We start from the raw sequence: 22,311 nt of genomic DNA on the forward strand, positions 1-22,311 counted from the left end.
TTCAAATGGCAACTTGGCAAATCCCGATCAATGAATAAGGAATTCGACTGAAGGACTTGTATCCATGATTATGAATAAATTATTTAAAAAAAAGAATAAGGGAATTGTGTGACAATGACATTGACATATTTTGACATAGACATTCGACGTTCATCTTGTTTGTTGATGTTTTCTTATTTTGATAATTGGTGCTTAATTCTATATTCTTATCAGTTATCTTATTTGTAGGTATATCTAATGCTGTAAATATATATAGCGAACAGCGTAATTTAATTATAATAATTTGAATAACATATAGTGATAAGTGATTTCGTAAAAACTTAAAGTAATTGTTATCTCATATAATAAGATGTCTCAACTAGGCCCTGTAAGTATTTGAAATTATATTAGTACATATTTAAAATAACTTGTATTCAAATAAGAAACGATTAACAAGTCTTTTACAGGAACACCCAAGAAATCTCATACCAGAGCTATGCTCCCAATTCTACCACTTAGGATGGGTTACAGGAACAGGAGGTGGAATTTCTATTAAAGAAGGGTAGGACTTAGTAACCTTTATCAATTCATTATTTCTGTTACTTGCATTACAATGTAAAATTCTTAGCTGCACTGCAGTTTCACCCGCGTGGCTCCGCTTCTGTTGGTCTTAGCGTGATGATATTATATAGCCTTCCTCAATAAATGGGCTATCCAACACCTAAAGAATTTTTCAAACCTGACCAGTCGTTCTTGAGATTAGCGCGTTCAAACAAACAAACAAACTCTTCAGCTTTCTTATATTAGTATAGATTGAGGTTTATAGTATAGTTAATAGTAAAACTGTACTTCTATGGACGTCAAGTTGAGAGGTAAAAGGCAATTAAATAAAAATAAACTTAATTATTAGTTATTTAGATGTGTTTTTTTACTAAACTGATATGCAACATTTTAAGGGATAAAATATACATTGCACCATCAGGAGTGCAAAAAGAGAGAATGAAACCTGATGACCTTTTTGTCCAGACCATCACGGATGAAGATTTAGAGCTGCCACCTCCAGAAAAGAAGTAAGTACCATTTCTAAATATTGAATAATAAAACTTTAAAGAAAGAAGGAATCTGTTGGCCTTATGTAGAAAAAACTAAAACAATAATATTGCTACTCTCTTGCTATAAAGATTATTCATAGCGTGAAGGAGTTATTAAGTAAAGTATATTTAAAAAAAATACTTCTTGTTGATAAAAATAATTAAATAGGTTATTCAAACATTTATTCAAATAAATTATTTCTTAGAATAAGGGCTGATTTTTCAAACCTTGGTTAAAAATTATTTGTCGAATAATGTATAAAACTACCATTTTAAAAACGTATTCTAATCCGTATTTGACAGTTTACGTGACATTTTAATATTATCGTGTAATACTTTAATGGACGGATAAGTTTTATCCAAGCATTGAAAAATCGGTCCTAAGGTCCTTAAGTGATTTTAAATTTCAGATTGAAGAAAAGTCAATGTACGCCACTATTCATGCTAGCATACCGCAATCGTGGTGCAGGGGCTGTAATCCATACACATTCACCACACGCAGTTAGATGCACACTTTTGTATGACAAGGAATTTGTTATTACACACCAGGAAATGATTAAGGTAAAGGCATAAATCAGTTCACTGCTACATAATACCATGTCTGGTGCACTACATACAAAAGACGATTAATGCCATCCGTCTACCAATAGATGCCGCTAAGTGTATCATTTTAACCAGCAAAAAATAAAATTAGATTTAATTGCAATTTCATTGCTTTTTATAATTTTTTACATACTTTTGTAAATGGAACCTACCTATTTAATTTAATTTTCACTCGATTTTAACTAATTTTACAGAAAAGTTTATATTCAAAACAACGCCATCTCATGAAACTACTATAAACAAGTTATTCTCCTCCGATTTGGCGATGCTAAACGAATACTAGATGGCACTACAGACGTTTTTACGTTACTTTTCACGTTTTTAACACAGACTAATAATAATATCACAGACCACAGACTAATAATAATATACTACGTTTTTAATACATAACCTCATTGCCTTTGCAGTACCTATAAAAAATATTGTAAATGGGTTAACCGTTAAAGCCGTTATTAATTATTACTAACTGCGTTCCTGTAGCGGCTTATATTTGGTAGGTACCTAGTGTATTGATCGTTTTCATACGAATAATGAATTGTCGGAAAACTTGCGAGATTGTGTGAATATTTGATTGCAAGATCTCATTACAAAATAATATACATAATACAACCTATACTTAAACCGTAGTAAGTATATATTATTTCTAGTCACATTTAATTATAAGTATATAAATTATAAATAAATATTAAAGGACAATATTACACAAATCGACCTAGTCCCACAGTAATCTCAATTAAGGCTTATGTTGTGGGTACTAGACGACGATAAATATAATTTAATATTTTATAAATACATATATAGATAACACCCAGACCCAAAAACAAATAATCAAGTTCATCACACAAATATTTGCCCTGACCGGGGATCGAACCCAGGACCGTCAGCTCAGTAGGCAGTTACTTTACCTCTGCGCCAACCGCGTCGTTAAGAATATCAAGAATTCATAATGAAAACATCATAATGATAATAAATCGAAACTAAAGTTAAATACCTACCTACGTCATCTTGTTTTATTTTCTAAATAATCCTATCAGATTACCTTTATAATTTATATGAAGTATGAACCAAAAAGTTTTGAGATTTAAACCGTAGAAAAGGTTTTGAATGATCCTTTGCGTTTTTTTTCTTTATGCGCCTAAAATGAAATATTTCGACATCGATTCCCATAAGAATGAAGTATTTTCCCGTTATAAAAAGTAGCCTATGTTCATCAGGTAGGTATAATTTTTGCTTCGAATGGTGAAATAATTTTTCAAATCAATCCAGTAGTTTCGGATCCTATCCAATACAAACAAACAAACAATCAAATCATTTCTGTTTTGTAGATAAATACGAAAGTTACTCCGTCATAGTAGGACAAAATAGAAAATAGTGGGACCACAAGAAAATAGGTATTCCCGCACGCGTCTGAACCGATTTTGACGGAAATTTCGATATACATACACGGTACATACCTACGTTGAAAAAGGACATCTCAATTTTGTTGCATAAATAGGATTCAATCAAGGTGTAGGAACAGGGATTGAATAAGGCACACGGTTGAAGCCGTAGAATGAAAGTTGGTAATTTATAAGATTAATTTATTGTAAAATAAACTACTTCATTTTACTTATAGACTAGAGTAGATAATTTTTGAAACAAAAAAAAATCGCAGTCGGATGAAACCCATTAGAAAAGGAGGGGAATATGATAAAAATGTAAGGAAAAATAAATTACGGTCAATCCGAGTTCGGGAAGCGGGAGGAGGGAGCTTTTAAGAGAAAAAAATGGTTTCTCTCGATTTCCGACAAAACTACAAGTCCTATAGAAAAAAGTTCAATGGCAAAGTTGTAGGTAATTAAAAGTTCTACAACTTTTGTATTCACAATTTTTTCACATAACCTAAAAATTTAGGTGAAAAATTCAAAAAACCAAGTTTTTGGTCTTTTATTTCTATCTACTTCAAAATTTATTTTTTTTCTACGAAATTTGGTGGAAACTTACTTTATTATGTCCCAAATACACTGTAATTTATTTGATTGAAAATATTTATTTTTTCGCCTTATTTTGAATTAATACCAAAAAAACAACCTAATTTTCAATCGAAAAGTCACCCGTCAAAATATCAGCTTTTTTCAAAAACTTGGGATGCCTTTTATTCATTGAAATCTCTACTTTCATATGGTGTAAAAAAAATAAACACCACCATAGTAAATGTTCTCAGGAAATGCATACAAACAGTCTGAAAATTAGCTTTTACTAAATCAGGCACACTTCTCGAACTACCTGAAATGTTTTTATCGACATCATTTTGCTTTTGAATATGCTGTAAAATATTAAACTTAGAACAGATAATTATTTTTCTTTTGAAATATTACCGAAAAGCCGATACAAGAGAAGATATAGAGTTCAAGAAGTGTGCCTGATTTAGTAAAAGCTCATTATCACACTGTTTGTATGCATTTCCTGAGAACATTTACTATGGTGGTGTTTATTTTTTTTACACCATATGAAAGTAGAGATTTCAATGAATAAAAGGCATCCCAAGTTTTTGAAAAAAGCTGATATTTTGACGGGTGACTTTTCGATTGAAAATTAGGTTGTTTTTTTGGTATTAATTCAAAATAAGGCGAAAAAATAAATATTTTCAATCAAATAAATTACAGTGTATTTGGGACATAATAAAGTAAGTTTCCACCAAATTTCGTAGAAAAAAAATAAATTTTGAAGTAGATAGAAATAAAAGACCAAAAACTTGGTTTTTTGAATTTTTCACCTAAATTTTTAGGTTATGTGAAAAAATTGTGAATACAAAAGTTGTAGAACTTTTAATTACCTACAACTTTGCCATTGAACTTTTTTCTATAGGACTTGTAGTTTTGTCGGAAATCGAGAGAAACCATTTTTTTCTCTTAAAAGCTCCCTCCTCCCGCTTCCCGAACTCGGATTGACCGTAATTTATTTTTCCTTACATTTTTATCATATTCCCCTCCTTTTCTAATGGGTTTCATCCGACTGCGATTTTTTTTATCTTTTCATTATTTTCAAAGGCTTCTACCCCAGTGTATTAAACATATTCTATTTATCATTCATTGACTTATCATAAACTTTTGAGTCTAGTTAGGTACTAGTACCTATTATGTGAAAATTTTGAAAAAAATGTTTTCTTTAGGAAATTATTAGCATTAATTACCTTGTCTTGTCATTAATTTATTTACCTACTTGGTAATAATCGGTCGAACACTTGTTTAAAGTTTATTTTCCTTGTCTTTTCCAGGTAATCTAAATTATTTAATTTTTGCAGTAGGTAATTAATTCATTTCGGCTTGAACGGACAAGGCCATTAGGTGAAGCGAGATTGCCAAATATGGGTGATCTGTAGATTGCCGTCCTGCTGTCGAGCGTTCGCGGTACGGACGCCGCGCTGTTGCCGCACTGTGCATTTTGTATGAAAACAAACGACCGGCCGTGCGCCGTACGACAAACGCACAGCTTCGGCACTGTAGCAGGCCTCCGTCACTCGCTCAAGGTCGCGCTATAAGTGCCTACCGCACAGTAGGTCGGTACCGACCCAAGCGGCAGTTGGTTGGCACACGCGAGACTGCGCACCCGCGTCATGATTCCCGCGCTCGCTACCAAGATGCCCGGTTATTGCGATGTGGACGGGTGTCGTAAATCTCAGCCATATAGTCAGCAGCCCCCGAGCCACGCAGTAACAAAGAAACTCACAAACCTACCAGGCTACTTTTTATCCAGGAGACACATATAGCGGGTCCACGCGGGTGAAACCGAAGGAAACAACTACTATCAATAAGATTTCATTTTTTTTATTGTATAATGTAACAAATATAATTAACAATAAAAAATTAAGTGTTTCAGCAACTCTGTGTTTAATTTATGCGCTCGGTACAACCCTAAAGTTTTCGTTTGATGACGCAATCACGCGGCGTGCGCGGGAAACTCGCTTCTCGGTGCGTGTTCGTAGAGTACATTTCTTACTGCAGCCGAGTTGCGGCGCATTTTGTAGGTAAATATAGCGTAGGTATTTTAGCTTTTGTATGGGAGTGATGTATCTGTTACGAAGTAACTATTCTCTAATCTGTGACTGTAGCGACTAGCGGTCCGATACGAAACGCATAAATTGAAAGAGCCATAAGTGTTGGAACAACATTCCACCACCATTTAACCAGTTTGACAAATATTAATAATTTTCGTTTCCAATACCGGAGACATATTTTAAAATCCTGTTCTAACCCTGCATTTGTATCGAATTACAGTTTACACATAAACTTTAATTAAATATTTATTTTATTTACTGGTTATAATATAACATAACATTATATAGACCGTTATTTTCTGCCTATTTATCATTATAATTATAAACATTGTAAGTATATGTTAACGGAAATGTATGTAATCCGTCATTGTATAAAATTCCCAGGAAATGTATGTAATTCCTAAAATCGCATGGAAATGTGTGAAATAAATTATTTTATAGTACACATTTTCTAGGAAATCCATACATTACCTAACTAACAGTCGGAAATGTAAAACATCTAAGATATTGGAAGGTACGCGGGACGAGGGGTATGTATGTCGCAATCGGATTGTATAATCCGCCGAATTACAAACGGCCGGCATTTTGTAATATGCCGAAAATTCGTAATCAGAAATTTTTGGTTTGGATAAGGGGGTGGGTTAGGTTAGGTTCGTGTTTTTTAGAACTATACAGAAATAGGAGCCCCACGAAGTGGGGCTCCGTCGGCTCGCGACCGTCTTTTTGTAGAATGTTTGAAAAAGACGAATTTCGGCATATTACAAAATGCCGGCCGTTTGTAATACGGCGGATTATACAATCCAACTGCGACATGTACACGGGGACAGCAGGACGAGGGGACTGATTACCTTAAGGACGCTGTCACAAATCTGCGTTATAGTCCGGGATACATCGTCCATTTTTGCAAGTGATTACTATCAAGCTAATTTTTCGTGAGTAGCTTTATTTTGATGAGATGCCCAATAATTTCATGTACGAAACTCTCGATTGTGGTAGCTACCAGAGGAAACAAGGATAAAATATTTTGTTTTGATGGTTCTCAAATATTAATTACCAACTGAATGTTTTTTTTTGTTCAATCTCAAGATTATTATCTAAATTATTCGAAAAAATATTTGTCCTACAAAATCTATGGTTTGATCAAAGAGTCCCCCTTTCCAATGTGTATCGATAACGAAGTCATCATAAATGATTACTAACCAGCTGATTTTTTTATTTTCACTTATTTAATACTTGTATAATTCAACAGACATATTGTCCTACAAATTGCGTAATAAATATTTGGGTACCGTCAAATCAAAAATTTTTATCCTTGTTACCTCTGTAAGCTACCTACCACAATCTAGAGGGTCGTACATGAAATTATTGGGCATCTCATCAAAATAAAGCTACTCACGAAAAATTAGCTTGATAGTAATCACTTGCAAAAATGGGCGATGTATCCCGGACTATTACTCAAATTTAGGTATTTAACGTCGCAACGTGGTTCGCGGGACATCACGCTCACGTAAACATAGCGCAATCCATTTTATAGACCATCTTCATACTTGATATTTTTTTTTATATTTTTATTGAAATTGATTCCAGAAGATTACTGGGAACTTTAAAAAATTCATTTTGTTACTTTTATTAGTAGGTACGATCCTTATAAGTATTTTAGTGTATTCAACCAACTTAAAAAAGTGGGACTATTTTACAACAATTTGAATATGAATTGTATTATTGTATACAATATCGAAGCTTTTTATGAAATGTATAAAATACTTTTTTAAGGACGCTGTCACAAATCTGCGCTACTCAAATTTAGGTATTTAACGTCGCAACGTGGTTCGCGGGACATCACGCTCACGTAAACATAGCGCATTCCATTTTATAGACCATATTCATACTTGATATTATTTTTTTTATATTTTTGCACGCCTCATAAGCGAAGCGTTGAGGTGGGTACTACTGTCACTCCGCGCAAAACATCTGATTTTTCAAACTTAAAATGTCTTTATGTATCATACATTGCACTTGTAAGATAATACATACACACACATATTAAGAAAAAACACTATTTTTAACGTTCATGATATTTTTGATGTCATTTTTGTTATTTAAACTAGTTAAAAAACAGTTTAAAAAAGTTCTGTCTTGGACGTCCGTGTGTCTGTATGTGCGGATCCTTTTTCTTGTTAACACGATAGCGACCGAAATACTTTACTAATCGAGTCTTTTTTTTTCTCTTACGCTTGAGTATGCTCAGGAATAGAACCCTTTCATTTTTCAGGGTCTGATTCGATGTGGTTTAATTGTTATTAAATAAACAAAAATAATAATTAATAAATATTTATTAAAAAAAATTATGAGGCGTGCACTTTTGGATTTTCCAAATTATTATTGAAATTGATTCCAGAAGATTACTGGGAACTTTAAAAATTCATTTTGTTACTTTTATTAGTAGGTACGATCCTTATGTGTATTTTAGTGAATTCAACCAAAAGTGTGACTATTTTACAACAATTTGAATATGAATTGTATTATTGTATATTGTATACATATTATTCATATATCGAAGCTTTTTAAGAAATGTATCTATAAATTACTTTAAGAATTATTATCATACATAATATTATGTTACCGGCAATATATTAAACCCGGCATTGTATTTGTATGCAATTCTTAGTAAATGTATGTTATTCCGAGAAACAGTCGGAATGCAATAAATTAAATTCGTCACATTACCTATATCTTTAAATCTGAACTTTTCCTAAGTAGCAAACACATTTGCAAATTTGGGTGGTTTTTGGGGTAGCTATTAACCAATATGAGGTCAAAACTAAAATCCAAGATGGCGCCGACGAAAATTTGAAATCTTTTCGTCATGGGTGTCATTTTCAAGGAGTTGGAGTAGCTATTAATCAATATGAGGTCAAATTTAAAATCCAAAATGGCGCCGACGAAAATTTGACATCATTTCGTCATGGGTGTCATTTTCAAAGTTTTTGGGGTAGCTATTAACGAATATGAGGTCAAAACTGAAATCCAAGATGGCGCTGACGAAAATTGTACATCTTTTCGTCATGGGTGTCATTTTCACGGTTATTAGGGTATCTATTAACCAATATGAGGTCAAAACTAAAATCTAAGATGGCGCCGACGAAAATTTTACATCTTTTCGTCATGGGTGTCATTTTCATGGTAATTGGGGTATCTATTAACCAATATGAGGTCAAAACTAAAATCCAAGATGGCGCCGACGAAAATTTTACATCTTTTCGACACGGGTGTCATTTTCATGGTTTTTGGGGTAGCTATTAACCAATATGAGGTCAAAACTAAAATCCAAGATGGCGCGGACGAAAATTTTACATATTTTCGTCATGGGTGTCATTTTCATGGTTTTTGGGGTAGCTATTAACGAATATGAGGTCAAAACTAAAATCCAAGATGGCGCCGACGAAAAATTTGACATATTTTCGTCATGGGTGTCATTTTCATGGTTTTTGGGGTAGCTATTAACAAATATGAGGTCAAAACTATAATCCAAGATGGCGCTGACGAAAATTTGACTTTTTTTCGTGATGGGTGTCATTTTCATGGTTTTTGGGGTAGCAATTAACGAATATGAGGTCAAAATTATAATCCAAGACGGCGCCGACGAAAATTTTACATCTTTTCGTCATGGGTGTCATTTTCATGGTTTTTGGGGTAGGTATTAACCAATGTGAGGTCAAAACTAAAATCCAAGATGGCGCGGACGAAAATTTTACATATTTTCGTCATGGGTGTCATTTTCACGGTTATTAGGGTATCTATTAACCAATATGAGGTCAAAACTAAAATCTAAGATGGCGCCGACGAAAATTTTACATCTTATTTACTTTTTTTAGAAATTCACTGGAATTATTATTAAAACAAACCCTTTGATTTTGCTGATCACTTTAATATAACATGTATATAGTCACGAGTACGGCGTAACGCAAAAATGTAACGCGCGCGGCGTAACGCAAAAAATGTAACGCGCGCGGCGTAACGCAAAAAATGTCTCACAAAATTTTTGTCCACCCCCGATAAAGAAGTTTCACTTCAAAAAGAACGTGTGTGCCGAAAAAAGTGGCAGTAGTGAATTTTCTTTGGCGAGATTCATAGATACCAAAATCGCCGCCTTGCTCCATAACGCGACAGTATTACCATGACGCGATCTTGAAATTCGATGACCATCTTGGATTTTAGGTTTGGCCTTATATTCGTTAATAGCTACCCCAAAAACCATGAAAATGACACCCATCACGAAAAAAGTCTAATTTTCGTCAGCGCCATCTTGGATTATAGTTTTGACCTTATATTCGTTAATAGCTACCCCAAAAACCATGAAAATGACACCCATGACGAAAAGATGTAAAAGTTTTGTCGGCGCCATCTTGGATTATAGTTTTGACCTCATATTCGTTAATAGCTACCCCAAAAACCATGAAAATGACACCCATAACGAAAAGATGTAAAATTTTCGTCGGCGCCATATTGGATTTTTGTTTTGACCTCACATTGGTTAATACCTACCCCAAAAACCATGAAAATGACACCCATGACGAAAAGATGTAAAATTTTCGTCGGCGCCGTCTTGGATTATAATTTTGACCTCACATTGGTTAATACCTACCCCAAAAACCATGAAAATGACACCCATGACGAAAAGATGTAAAATTTTCGTCGGCGCCGTCTTGGATTATAATTTTGACCTCATATTCGTTAATAGCTACCCCAAAAACCATGAAAATGACACCCATCACGAAAAAAAGTCAAATTTTCGTCAGCGCCATCTTGGATTATAGTTTTGACCTCATATTTGTTAATAGCTACCCCAAAAACCATGAAAATGACACCCATGACGAAAATATGTAAAAGTTTTCGTCGGCGCCATCTTGGATTTTAGTTTTGACCTCATGTTGGCTAATAGCTACCCCAAAAACCATGAAAATGACACGCATGACGAAAAGATGTACAATTTTCGTCGGCGCCATCTTGGATTTTAGTTTTGACCTCATATTGGTCAATAGCTACCCCAAAAACCATTAAAATGACATGACGCCCATAACGAAAAGATGTAAAATTTTCGTCGGCGCCGTCTTGGATTATAATTTTGACCTCATATTCGTTAATAGCTACCCCAAAAACCATGAAAATGACACCCATCACGAAAAAAAGTTAAATTTTCGTCAGCGCCATCTTGGATTATAGTTTTGACCTCATATTTGTTAATAGCTACCCCAAAAACCATGAAAATGACACCCATGACGAAAATATGTCAAATTTTTCGTCGGCGCCATCTTGGATTTTAGTTTTGACCTCATATTCGTTAATAGCTACCCCAAAAACCATGAAAATGACACCCATGACGAAAATATGTAAAAGTTTTCGTCGGCGCCATCTTGGATTTTAGTTTTGACCTCATGTTGGCTAATAGCTACCCCAAAAACCATGAAAATGACACGCATGACGAAAAGATGTACAATTTTCGTCGGCGCCATCTTGGATTTTAGTTTTGACCTCATATTGGTCAATAGCTACCCCAAAAACCATTAAAATGACATGACGCCCATGACGAAAAGATGTACAATTTTCGTCAGCGCCATCTTGGATTTCAGTTTTGACCTCATATTCGTTAATAGCTACCCCAAAAACTTTGAAAATAACACCCATCACGAAAAAGTCAAATTTTCGTCGACGCCATCTTGAATTGTTTCACCCCACCAATCTATTCAACAACCCATAAAAAAGAGCATCTCAGGCAAGGTCATTTTTAAAACATAATTTAAAATTACAAATAATTGGAATATGAAACATAAACAGTTTACTCTTATAAAGTATCAAATATTTCAAATCGCGAAAACGATAGTGCACGCACAGTAATCTGCTGCTGGGAAAATCGTATTTCAGCGACAATTTGTATGACGTCGTACAATTTTTATAAGATGATCGTAGATCTGAATATATTATCTTTAAATTAAGATATTACTTTGTTCTCACGTGTAATTGCTTTGAGTTAAAATGGTACCATAAAATAGCGTTTTTTGTTAAAAATCGGTAATAGCACCCTTAAATACTTAAATGAAAATTTGATTTGATTGAATATAAGTTGATTTAAGAAATGTTAATTAGTAAGATAATATGAACATAATATTATTATTATTTTACGGTAAGACTGTTACCCGATTGTCTCAATAAGTGCTATACTTAATAAAAAAAATAACAACGTGTTTTATTACAGAAATCATTTACTTTATATACATTTCCTAATACGATATTGGAATTATATATAATTCCAAGGAAGATTATACATTTACTAGGATATGTATGCATTAAATAGTTTATTAAACAATATTTTATACATTTCCTAAGTGGCATCGGCATTGTACACATTTCCTATTAGTTTGAGACCCATTCGTTAAAAAGTCTTCAAATAACGTTTGTTTTATTATCTCGAAACTGCAATTAATAAAAAATGAAAATATTTTTTTTTTATAATTAATAAAAAATATCCTGTCCAGGATTTTTCCAGTCAAACCATTTTTAATACACTTAATTTATTATAAAATTGGTCTCATTCTATTATCACGCCGTTGCATTTCGACTTATATTCGGATCTTAGACCACTAGGATTTGTATACAATTCCTTGATTTCATACATTTCCGGTAACATATACATAATTTAATTTTATTTATTTACATTAAGTATATACATAATTACATACTGATATTATATCTACCTATACATAATATATATATGTTTATATATATGTATATCATGTTTTAACTGATGTATTTATTTATTAGTATTTATCATATTAATAGAAATATATCTTTCACATAATATACTCATGTTAAATTATCATTATATACAATTCTAGACTGAAACTCCAATAGTCACTTGGGGTCACTGAAAATCAGTGGTGGTGAGGTATTAATCACCTTGCCATCATATACTGAGTTGGCTCCATTTGTCAGGTCACTCACTGCCACATTACAGTTCTTAGGAATAAGATTATTTTTATTTAATTATTTTTCTTTTTATTTCTTTTTGTTTTTCCTTCGTTTATAAATGTATCTCGTGTTGTGATCTTGACAATAAATGTGTTTTATTTATTTATTTATTTAATGTCCCTTACTGCATGCTTTTCATGCAGTTGTCCGCACCATATGTATTGTGGTCTTTGTCCATACACACTTTCTCCAAAGCCCTGCTTTGGTCTTGTTTGATGTATAAGCTCCTGTATATTAGTAAAAGTTAATCAAATATTTAATTCTTATTTCTTGAAATTTGGTATAGTATTCTTTGTGTGATACAAATCAAAACCAACAGTCAGGTTAGGTAGACTACAATTTACAAAACTGGCAGGGTTGCCATGCAATGGTTGGTGGTTAATGAAACACTTGACTCGACTGTAAGCTTGTATTGAACTGCTTAAACTGTAGAACAACAGGACTATATATTCTAGACGCACACATACAATAGATTACACACTACACTGTAAACTGTAGAATTAATATTAAAGACATTGTTCACTATATATTTTGTAGTCTTTGATTATTTATACAACAGACTAGAAATAAATACTATGTATGCGATTATACCTATTCTAGCCATCCATTTTAGTGTTCCTTAAAATTAAGTACATCTTAGTCAAAGGACAACTTATTGTGCCCTTGCCCGTAATGCACTCATAATAATTTTAAGTTGAATGTTTGTCATTCTTTATGTACCAAACACAGTCACGGCCACGGCGCTCATTCCATTTTACTGGTATTAAAACAGATGAAATCCTTCATGATCCCATATCCTTCTTAGTAGCAAATGTAGAAATCCCTTTCTTGTGTCTACAATGTTTTTGTGGAGAATCGTATTTACATTTGGGATGGATTAATTCTTCTCCTCTCTTGAACAAATTTGTTATTGCGAACGTAAGCAATAAGTCTGTAATAAAACAATCTTTTATTGGGTTACAAATCCATAAACCAATCATTAAAAATCATGTTTGTAAAAATTTATGTTCAGAGAAAATATCAGTTTACCATATAAAGCTTATTTTCTGCCGTTTTTCTGCCTGTGGATTCTACATAACCTCACAGTCATTCAATCATATTTAGCACTTATTTTTCAACAATTAAAAACTAAAACAAACAAAGCTTCTCGTTTTGGTTTTGACAGAATCTCGTAAATAAACTGAACTAAATACCAGTCATAATAATGTACTATGTAGGTACTCTGTGAGTCAGCTTTGTCTAATTAAAAATCCGAGTAGGTACAAAATATTATGTTGACAGTTGACAGTTGACACTTGACGCCAAAGACTTGAAAATAAAAGGTACGTGTACATATATTTACATTAGTGCCATCTAGTGGCTCTGGAAGAAAAAGAACATCAAGTCTGTGTTTAACGTGCCATCTAGTGTGTTAAAAGCAAAAGACTAAGAGATATAATCGAACACGTAGTACGTTATTTCCCCACTGGCGCTTTAATTGCGTAAATTCATAGTGCAACTTTTTTTGTATGGAGTGCACCGTCTGTTGTATACGTAGTATATTATTATTAGTCTGTGATAATACTTAACATATTTAAAGAATATATAAAATTGTTTCAAAAGATGCAGACCTTTCTTCAAAAAAGAAATTAATTGGAATGTTTATGTATTGGTGAGTGTGTTTTCTATGAGGTTTTGGGAATCCTTTGTCACATGTTTACTATATCGACCAACAATAAAATTAAATATTGTTGGTTGAGATAGTAAACATGTAAAGTCAGGTAAAAAAAAAACAATATGATTACTCATTGCTAAAAGCTGCACTAATAATAATTTATTTTATTCATCATATAGCTGTATTCTTCTTTATTTCAGGGTATAAAAGACGCCAAATTGGGACGCTATCTACGCTTCGATGAGAAACTCGTAGTTCCTATTATAGAAAATACTCCTTTTGAAAAAGATCTTGCAGGTAGTCTAGGAGAGGCGTTAGAAAAGTATCCTGGTACAAGTGCGGTTCTTGTCAGACGGCATGGCGTGTATGTGTGGGGTGATACATGGCAACAAGCAAAGACTATGTAAGATATAGTGACTCTATTGCTTATACTTTTAATTTACATTCAAAATTTTACTGTACTCTGCTTAATTATTATTTTTTTACATTTGCTCCTAGATTTTTATTATTAAAATATTTTTTAGTTAAATTATTAATAATTTTGCAGGACTGAATGCTATGACTATCTATTTGAAATGGCGGTAGAAATGAAGAAATTAGGATTGGATCCAGCTTTCAATCCCGAAACTGGAAGAGTAGAAAACGGATCAAGTTAAGAAATTTAATTTACAAGAAAGGTACATAATTTAGAAATATAGTTTATACATTGTTAAAAAATCTTGTTATAGTTGTTGATGTTTTTTAATAAATATATTTTCGATATTCAATATTTTTACTTCTCAATGTTCCTTAACAATTCAGTAAAAATACTTTCAGATATCACATCAATGGTCTTTTCTCTCTTTAAATCGTCTTCTTTCTCACTCTTTAACGTTCGGCGGCTTATGCCGTGTATACTAGATGCGCATTTATTTTTAATTAAATCTTTGATTTCCTCTAATTCCACTTTTGATAAGAAATTTGTATTAGAGTAATCTCCATCTAAAGCAGTGACATCTCTTTTCGCCATTTCATATAAAGAGGTAAGGTCTAATTTTGTTTTTCTCTTCTTTTCAAAAATAGCTTGTTTACGATTGAGTATCTTCTTAAGATCTTCTAAGTATGGACGATTATCTGATATTTTTCCATCTATGATTTCTACTTCTTTGTCGTTCATTTTGTTCAAATCGTCATTATGGATATTGTATTTAACTTTAACCGATGATGGAATTCTGGCATTAGCGTCTGAAAATTTAATTGTTAACAGAACATGAAAATATTAACGGTTTTTCATAACTATGAATCCAAATATTCTTTTTTATGCAAGCATTACATACAATATTGATGTTTTGCATTAAAACAAAACATGTATTATGTGTCGAATAAAACACACAGCGTTGGTGAAGAAAGCTGTCTATGAATCCTATATATCTCTATGAAAAAGGGTCACCTTACCGAATATCGATGGATCTTTCACCTCACTAGCAAGAGCGCGTCCCTAGTATGTCATCTGTCATCGCCAATTTGACATCACCTTTGAAGCGCTGTCATCTGCCTCTGCCGGCATAGCATCTTCATCAGCAAGCAGTAAACTGCAACGCTGTGTGTTTTATTCGACACATAATACATGTTTTGTTTTAATGCAAAACATCAATATTATGTGTCTTTCTAAAACACACAGCGTTGGTGAAGATGTGTTTGATATCTGCTGGTGAAGAAAGACATACAAACGCTATGTTGAAAATAAATTATCTTGTTAATATTGTAATACCTAAGAGTATTAACAACTTAAATTTCATTCCTTTCAGAATGTTAAATGAACCTCTTGTATTGTAAAATAAAGTTATATTTTAAATTCTAAAAACAATACAAGGGGGTTATGTAGCAACAACAAAAATTGTTTTTCTTTCATGTAAGAACTAACCATATATCCTCTAAATTTTAAATTATTCTCCTCAGATAATCATAAGCCAATACTAATGAACTAAGTCTTAGAACCTAAGAACTGATTTATTATTTCTCTGTATCTTTGAAACAAATCAAAGTTCAAATAATAAGATAAAAATAACATTTTAAAAATTATAACTCAAAGGAAGATCAATGTCATCAAGGATAAACAATGGAGCCTCTAAGGCTAAATACTACAGTAAATAACATCTGTATATAAAATAACTATAATACCAATGTTAACACAACTGTACCTTAAGCTTTAAGCATGTTTGTTACACATTGATCATTACTTGGATCTTAAATCAATTACAATTAATTAAATAATTAATTAAACAGTTTAAGGTTACCTTAAAGTAAACCAGACTCACTGGCACTGGCTAAATTGACTGATTGACAGTAAAACTTATAAAGGACTGTATGGTCCTTCCATTGCCTCAACAGGTTGGTGCCCTTACCACCTTCTTGAAGCCACTGCTGGACAGGGTTGCTACTGTCTTTAAGATCTGGAAGGACCTTATCTAGCCAGACATAAAGGTTTGTGTTGCAAGCTTAAAGGGTCCGCCCCTCTATAGATAAGAATCAATTATCTACTTTTAAGACTGAAAATCAGTCCTTTGTTACTTGAACCAACCTTTCCACATGGGTCACTGGGCATATTTATGTGTCTGGTTGTCCTCACAACCGACCCCTGATGGATAATATGTTGTTGTATCCATTTTATATCCAAATTCAGGTCAGGTTATAATCTTATTTTGCTGTGATAAAAAACTCTATTTTGAGATCTTCAGAAGTCATGTTCATGTCATGAGCTTCTCGGCCTGACCCCAGTAATAGCATAAGAGCTCCTGAGAGAATAGGGTCAGCTTGCTTATGATAGACCTAGGCTAATTAAAATTAATTAATTTAATTTAATTAGCTAAATAGAATCTCTGTGTACTAGATTACATGCATTCTTCTATTTTTTTATTTTTTGCATTATGAAAGTCACCTCCTGCTTGGAGGATCATATGTTGGCACTGTGGAGGGGCACCACTACCTAACTGCTCTTTCTCCTTTGCTCTACAATGGGCTTTTTTCTCCCCCCCCCCCTTTTCTGACTGAGCAGTTGGGGGGTAAGGCCATTCACCAATGGTCTGACTTCCGGGTCAATAACCATATATAACCCTAATAGTCAATAACCATAAGCCATCTTTAGGCGCTTGACATCGAGTTGCGGAGAAATGCCCGTATATTATTATTATTTATTCTATTAACCATAAGCCACCCTTGGGTGCTATGTATCTGCCCGGGTCCCGGGGTGCGAGGTGCGCTAGTACACTTGGAGGATTATCCTTGGAAGGGAATATTCAGCCTAGGCGTCAGCTCCATCAACGACTGCAGATGTCGCATAATTCGAAGCAGGCTTTGGCAAATATGCCCTGGCACTAAAGCACCTCTTTGGATAGCGGAATGGACCATCTCAGGAGCCTCCGAAATATATTTCCTGTTGTACAAGGTAGGAGAAGCCACTCCGGTACAGGTAGATTTCTTGAGAGGCAATCTAAATCAAAAGCCATTTAGGCGTCCTGGAAGCGTGCCAAGAGTTATTCTCAACTTCTCATCTAGGTACAGTTACTCAGTTGTGAGGGCTAAGAGAGTTAGCAACCTTTGTATGTGGGCGACCAAAGTCTGATTGGTTGCTTGGGCTACAGGATGTGCGCCCCTTTCATTCTACTCAGAAGCATTTTTATTGCATACCTATGGTACACTACATATAAGTCAGAAATTCTAAGGCCAAGTCCCCTGCTTCCCTCTCCATTTCTCTGACAGGTAAGTACTGTTCAGATGTCCTACTCAGCCCGCATCCGCGGTATCTGTAGTTAGGAAGTGACAAACTTGTTCTTTTACAAAGACTATGACATTTCTGTGTATGTTGTCTTTTCCACAGCTCGTAAGTCTTGTGTAGCATGTAGAGGGAAAGCCTTTCTCTCTTGGTCTGCTGTGCGCGAAACTCTAGAGAAATACCTGGAGGCGACAACTGTACAGTCCTCTCAGTGTTAGATGTCTAGAACTGTCTGCAACTCTTATTTTAGTGCAAGACATGGTCCTCTTAATGACTACCACAGTATGCTCTATCTTTGAAGCTTTTGGGACTAGCAATAACACAGACATTTCTATACTATCACACATGAGGCACAAGTATCCAGGTTTACAATGTACATTTTGTAATTGATGTGCCAAACCTGCTTTCCCAAAATCTCTATGGTCTCCGGGACCTGTAAAGTTAATTGGAACAATCCTTGTAGACAAAAAGATAATTGTCTAACTAGAAGGCTGTGGCTCATTCTGTGGCTTTACTAAAATCTCCCTGGTCTCCGAGACCTGTGAAGTTAAATTATTAGAATAATCCTGATAGTCTAACTAAATCAGAGGGCTGTGGCCCTTTTTGTGATTGGAGTGCCAATCAAGCTTTACCAATATCTCCATGGTCTTCGCGACCTGTGAAGTTGAATTGGAATAGTTCTGCCCATCAGGCTTTACCAAAACCTCCATGGTCTCCGCGACCTGTGAAGTTAAATTGGATTAGTCATGGTAGACCCAAAAGATAATTGTCCAACTAAACCAGAAGGCAATGGACTTTATGTGGCTGTAGTGCCAATCAAGCTTTTCCAAAATCCTCACAATCTACAAGACCTGTGAAGTTAATTTTGTAACGGTCTCAATAGACCAAACTTAATAGCTTAAATAAAACAGAAAGAGGGCACCTCTAGCTTGTAGGGTCTCCGCGACCATTTGAAATGGCTGCAATATGCAGGCAGAAAATAGGCCAATGATGCCTGATTGTACAAGCCAATCCTGGCCTTGGAAGAATCTCATTACTGTTACCAATGATGTCTAATTTTACAAGCCAATCCTGGCTTTGTAAAAATTTAATTACCGTTATAACCTGTGATATGTATCAAAATTACCTGGTTAATACCTAGGTGTTTAGGTGTCTCAGATTGAATATCAACCTGGCGGAGCCATCAGCTCTTATTGCCAGAAGCATATCTGAATGTAAGTATGGCATATATTTTTCTGTGTCTTTCTGGACACTCAGTTCTTTCAGCATAACCATACTAAGCTAATCATGGCTAAGGACGCCTTGTACATATTTTCAGTACATATTTTTGTAGAAGATACAAATAAAAAATACAAAGATTTTGGTTACTTTACTGTTGATATTATAAAAATTTTATCACGCCTGAGTGTTAATTTTAAGGCAAGCTCTTTCACTTAAGTAAGAAAGGAACTAGATAAACATCATTATCATCGGTAACATTATAAGCAAGAATGATATCATTCAACTGTTCGGGGGTATGGTAAATATGGGTCCTTGATGATGATAACGTATATAAACATATCTACATCTCCTAATATGCAATGTCTATTTCTTATGATTTTTCAATACTTATTCAAATAAGTACCCATAGAATCAAAGCTTATTCTGGTATCAATTGACTATGAAAACACGCTCTTTATGTTAAGAATTATTTACCATAAACTAGGTAATCTCAACTTGTAGTAATCAGTACCTCATACTGAAAATTGTGTGAGACCGTTGTTCACATTATACATTCTATATCATATCTTAAGTAATGTAAAATCTATATGTGACATGTTTGATACATGATAGATATGTAAATTATATTATAATAGTTAATTAACAATTTCTTCTCTTTAGAATATTGTGATAGACAGGGTTTTGTACCTATCTAAAATATAAGTACCTCTTAATTGTTTTGAACTAATTGTGTAGTAGTGGGCACCAAGTAGTAGGTACTCACTTTTGTTGAGGTAGTTACAACTGAAAGGTCAAAGTGATTGAGATACCTCACTACCTGCTGCTGGGGCTCGTTAGTCATAGGGGATCACGGTCGATTCCATAAACCTAAGTACCTTCTACCTAGGTAGCCTAACGATATCTCACAATTCTGGTTAAAAGCAATACTTGACACAGTAACCAATGTGCCTTTGTATGATAAATAAACCCGATGATAATATAGCGATCTCACTATAGGCATGCATTGTGTTTTATTATTAATTACCTACATCTAAATATTGATGTATTTGTGTCAAATACTGTGAAAATATGTATGCCACGTGTTGCATGGAATTCTATGCACGAGTCCGGACATGTTATGACAAGTCTGATTGTACTTACGGAATTTCTCGTCTCCCGGTCTCTTGGGCAGTGACGAACCATTGCTTCTCTCGTCCTCCGAGGACGAAAAAGAGTTCCCGCCACTATTATACATACCAAAGCACCTGTTTTCGAATTTTCTTCCGACAACGTGGTCTTTTGTGTTTCATATTGGAACTAATTCCGTTCCGAAACCAATTACTACTAAAATTTAACGCTTTATGTGTTTTATTCAGGTAAAAGTAACTTAATCTGATCACTTTTACTAGAGATAAATACTAAATATATTCTGCGCGATGTTATTGCGCACGAATTCATAAACGCTATGCCGGCAGAGGCAGATGACAGCGCTTCAAAGGTGATGTCAAATTGGCGATGACAGATGACATACTAGGGACGCGCTCTTGCTAGTGAGGTGAAAGATCCATCGATATTCGGTAAGGTGACCCTTTTTCATAGAGATATATAGGATTCATAGACAGCTTTCTTCACCAACGCTGTGTGTTTTAGAAAGACACATAATAGTTATTATAATATTATTTACCTTTCTGTTCATTTAGTTTTACCGAAAAATAAACTCGTAATTTTTGAACTGGTTTAGCGAATGTTTCGAGGTCATTTACTTTTTTATAAACGTCGTATTCAAGACATACAATTTTCTCTTCTAGTTTTCTTACTTCAATGTTATCCTTTTTATATTTTAAAAACTTTTCTGCTATAACCTTTAAGTTTGGAATCTCAGTAATTTCTATATCTTGGATAGAGTATGCTTCTGTCAGAAAGAAAGTTTTACGTTAAGACAAATTCTCTACAAATTTATTTCTCGTAGTAAATAGCTCTGCAATACAAACATTCTCGAAAGTACCCTCGAGATCTATGAGATTACTTACTCTCTTTGTCCATTATTAAAAACTTGTCAATATCATCCGCATTATCAATATCTTGCCACTCATAACCGCATTCCGCTTCAGCTAATAACGGTTTAATATCTTGCATTGGATCATATTGAGAACCGTGTTCAATCTTAGGTGAACTCCCACAGAGAACTTTTTTTAATTCCTTAATCTGCTCTAGCGGGTCAGACATCAGGGGATCAAAGCCATATTGTTCTAATAAAATATTTTGGTACTGAAAATTTTTAAGATTTAATAGACTTGACTCTGTTTTTATACGCAATTGCTTCAAATTTAATCAACTTTACCTGTTCTTGTACAGTTTCCGTACACAATCCTGCGTCTTTTGACTCTGGGGAAATATTGCAACACCTGTTCGTCATAGGTTTGTCCATCTTAAAATAATTTCTTTTTGATTTAGGCGGATATACTTCTTCAACTTCGTTATTTCTATCTTTTATTTTATAGCTGACATCATTTCTTGGATTTCGGTGGAGCTTGCGTTGATTTCGATACATTTTGAAAACAAAAATTTATTCCCAAACATTTTAGACCATCTTGACAATTTGTGAATTGACAAAATCTGACAAAATCAAATGATTTTGAAATTTAATAAAAACTGACAATGCCAAATTTAGGTACTGTTTAAAACTTTTTCAAACAAAATTATTGAAATTTCATATTTTTAAAGTTAAGTATATCTGTGGCACAGAATACTTAATAGTAGCTAACGCTATCTGTGGTTATATCAGAAGACCCGGAAGTAGTGCCCAAATTATTTTTGATTTATGTATGTGTTTAGTAACTATCCCTATTATTTTTCTAGACCTTGCTATATTTCTCAAACTAATTATCTTGTAATATTTATATATTACACAAGATTGAAATATTTATATTACAAAGGTTTACCTTTGTTAATTTATTTCCTTTTCGGAAGT

General features: G+C 33.8%; 3 protein-coding genes and 1 long non-coding RNA gene across 4 annotated transcripts in view; 2 read left to right on the forward strand and 2 right to left on the reverse strand.

The window, feature by feature from the left end:
* The window catches only part of Dok (docking protein homolog), a 246,996-nt gene that overhangs the window by 223,382 nt on the left and 1,303 nt on the right, over positions 1–22,311 (forward strand). The window lies entirely within an intron of this gene.
* On the forward strand, positions 148–15,151 carry LOC149482766 (putative methylthioribulose-1-phosphate dehydratase). Its single transcript, XM_089703319.1, has 6 exons — positions 148–367; positions 447–541; positions 936–1,049; positions 1,481–1,631; positions 14,590–14,792; positions 14,937–15,151. The coding sequence occupies exons 1-6, from the start codon at positions 350–352 to the stop codon at positions 15,043–15,045; spliced, it is 690 nt and encodes a 229-aa protein (XP_089559445.1). The 5' UTR covers positions 148–349; the 3' UTR covers positions 15,046–15,151.
* LOC149482767 (uncharacterized) lies at positions 11,952–14,303 on the reverse strand. Its single transcript, XR_016316587.1, has 2 exons — positions 13,765–14,303; positions 11,952–13,666 (listed from the first exon to the last, which is right to left on the reverse strand). It is a non-coding gene; the product is annotated as an uncharacterized LOC149482767 (long non-coding RNA).
* Positions 15,088–21,913, reverse strand: LOC149482768 (uncharacterized). The gene is made up of 4 exons (XM_089703347.1): positions 21,682–21,913; positions 21,371–21,608; positions 21,025–21,252; positions 15,088–15,613 (listed from the first exon to the last, which is right to left on the reverse strand). Exons 1-4 carry the CDS (start codon positions 21,889–21,891, stop codon positions 15,162–15,164), a joined length of 1,128 nt encoding a protein of 375 aa, XP_089559473.1. The 5' UTR covers positions 21,892–21,913; the 3' UTR covers positions 15,088–15,161.

Source organism: Colias philodice, chromosome 14 (genome assembly GCF_061535455.1).
Source record: "Colias philodice isolate Cphi_HAF_F1 chromosome 14, ilColPhil1 Martin Lab GWU primary, whole genome shotgun sequence".
NCBI classification, from domain to species: Eukaryota; Metazoa; Arthropoda; class Insecta; order Lepidoptera; family Pieridae; genus Colias; species Colias philodice.

Bases quoted from the DNA above. Each gene is read 5' to 3' on its own strand.
- LOC149482766 (XM_089703319.1), top strand. The intron at 542-935 runs GTAGGACTTAGT...CAACATTTTAAG, and splicing joins GGAATTTCTATTAAAGAAGG to GGATAAAATATACATTGCAC. The intron at 1,632-14,589 runs GTAAAGGCATAA...TCTTTATTTCAG, and splicing joins CACACCAGGAAATGATTAAG to GGTATAAAAGACGCCAAATT.
- LOC149482768 (XM_089703347.1), bottom strand. From the start codon at position 21,891: ATGTATCGAAATCAACGCAAGCTCCACCGAAATCCAAGAAATGATGTC. The intron at 21,609-21,681 runs GTAAAGTTGATT...AAAAATTTTCAG, and splicing joins CGGAAACTGTACAAGAACAG to TACCAAAATATTTTATTAGA. The intron at 15,614-21,024 runs GTAAATAATATT...TTAAATTTTCAG, and splicing joins AAAACTAAATGAACAGAAAG to ACGCTAATGCCAGAATTCCA.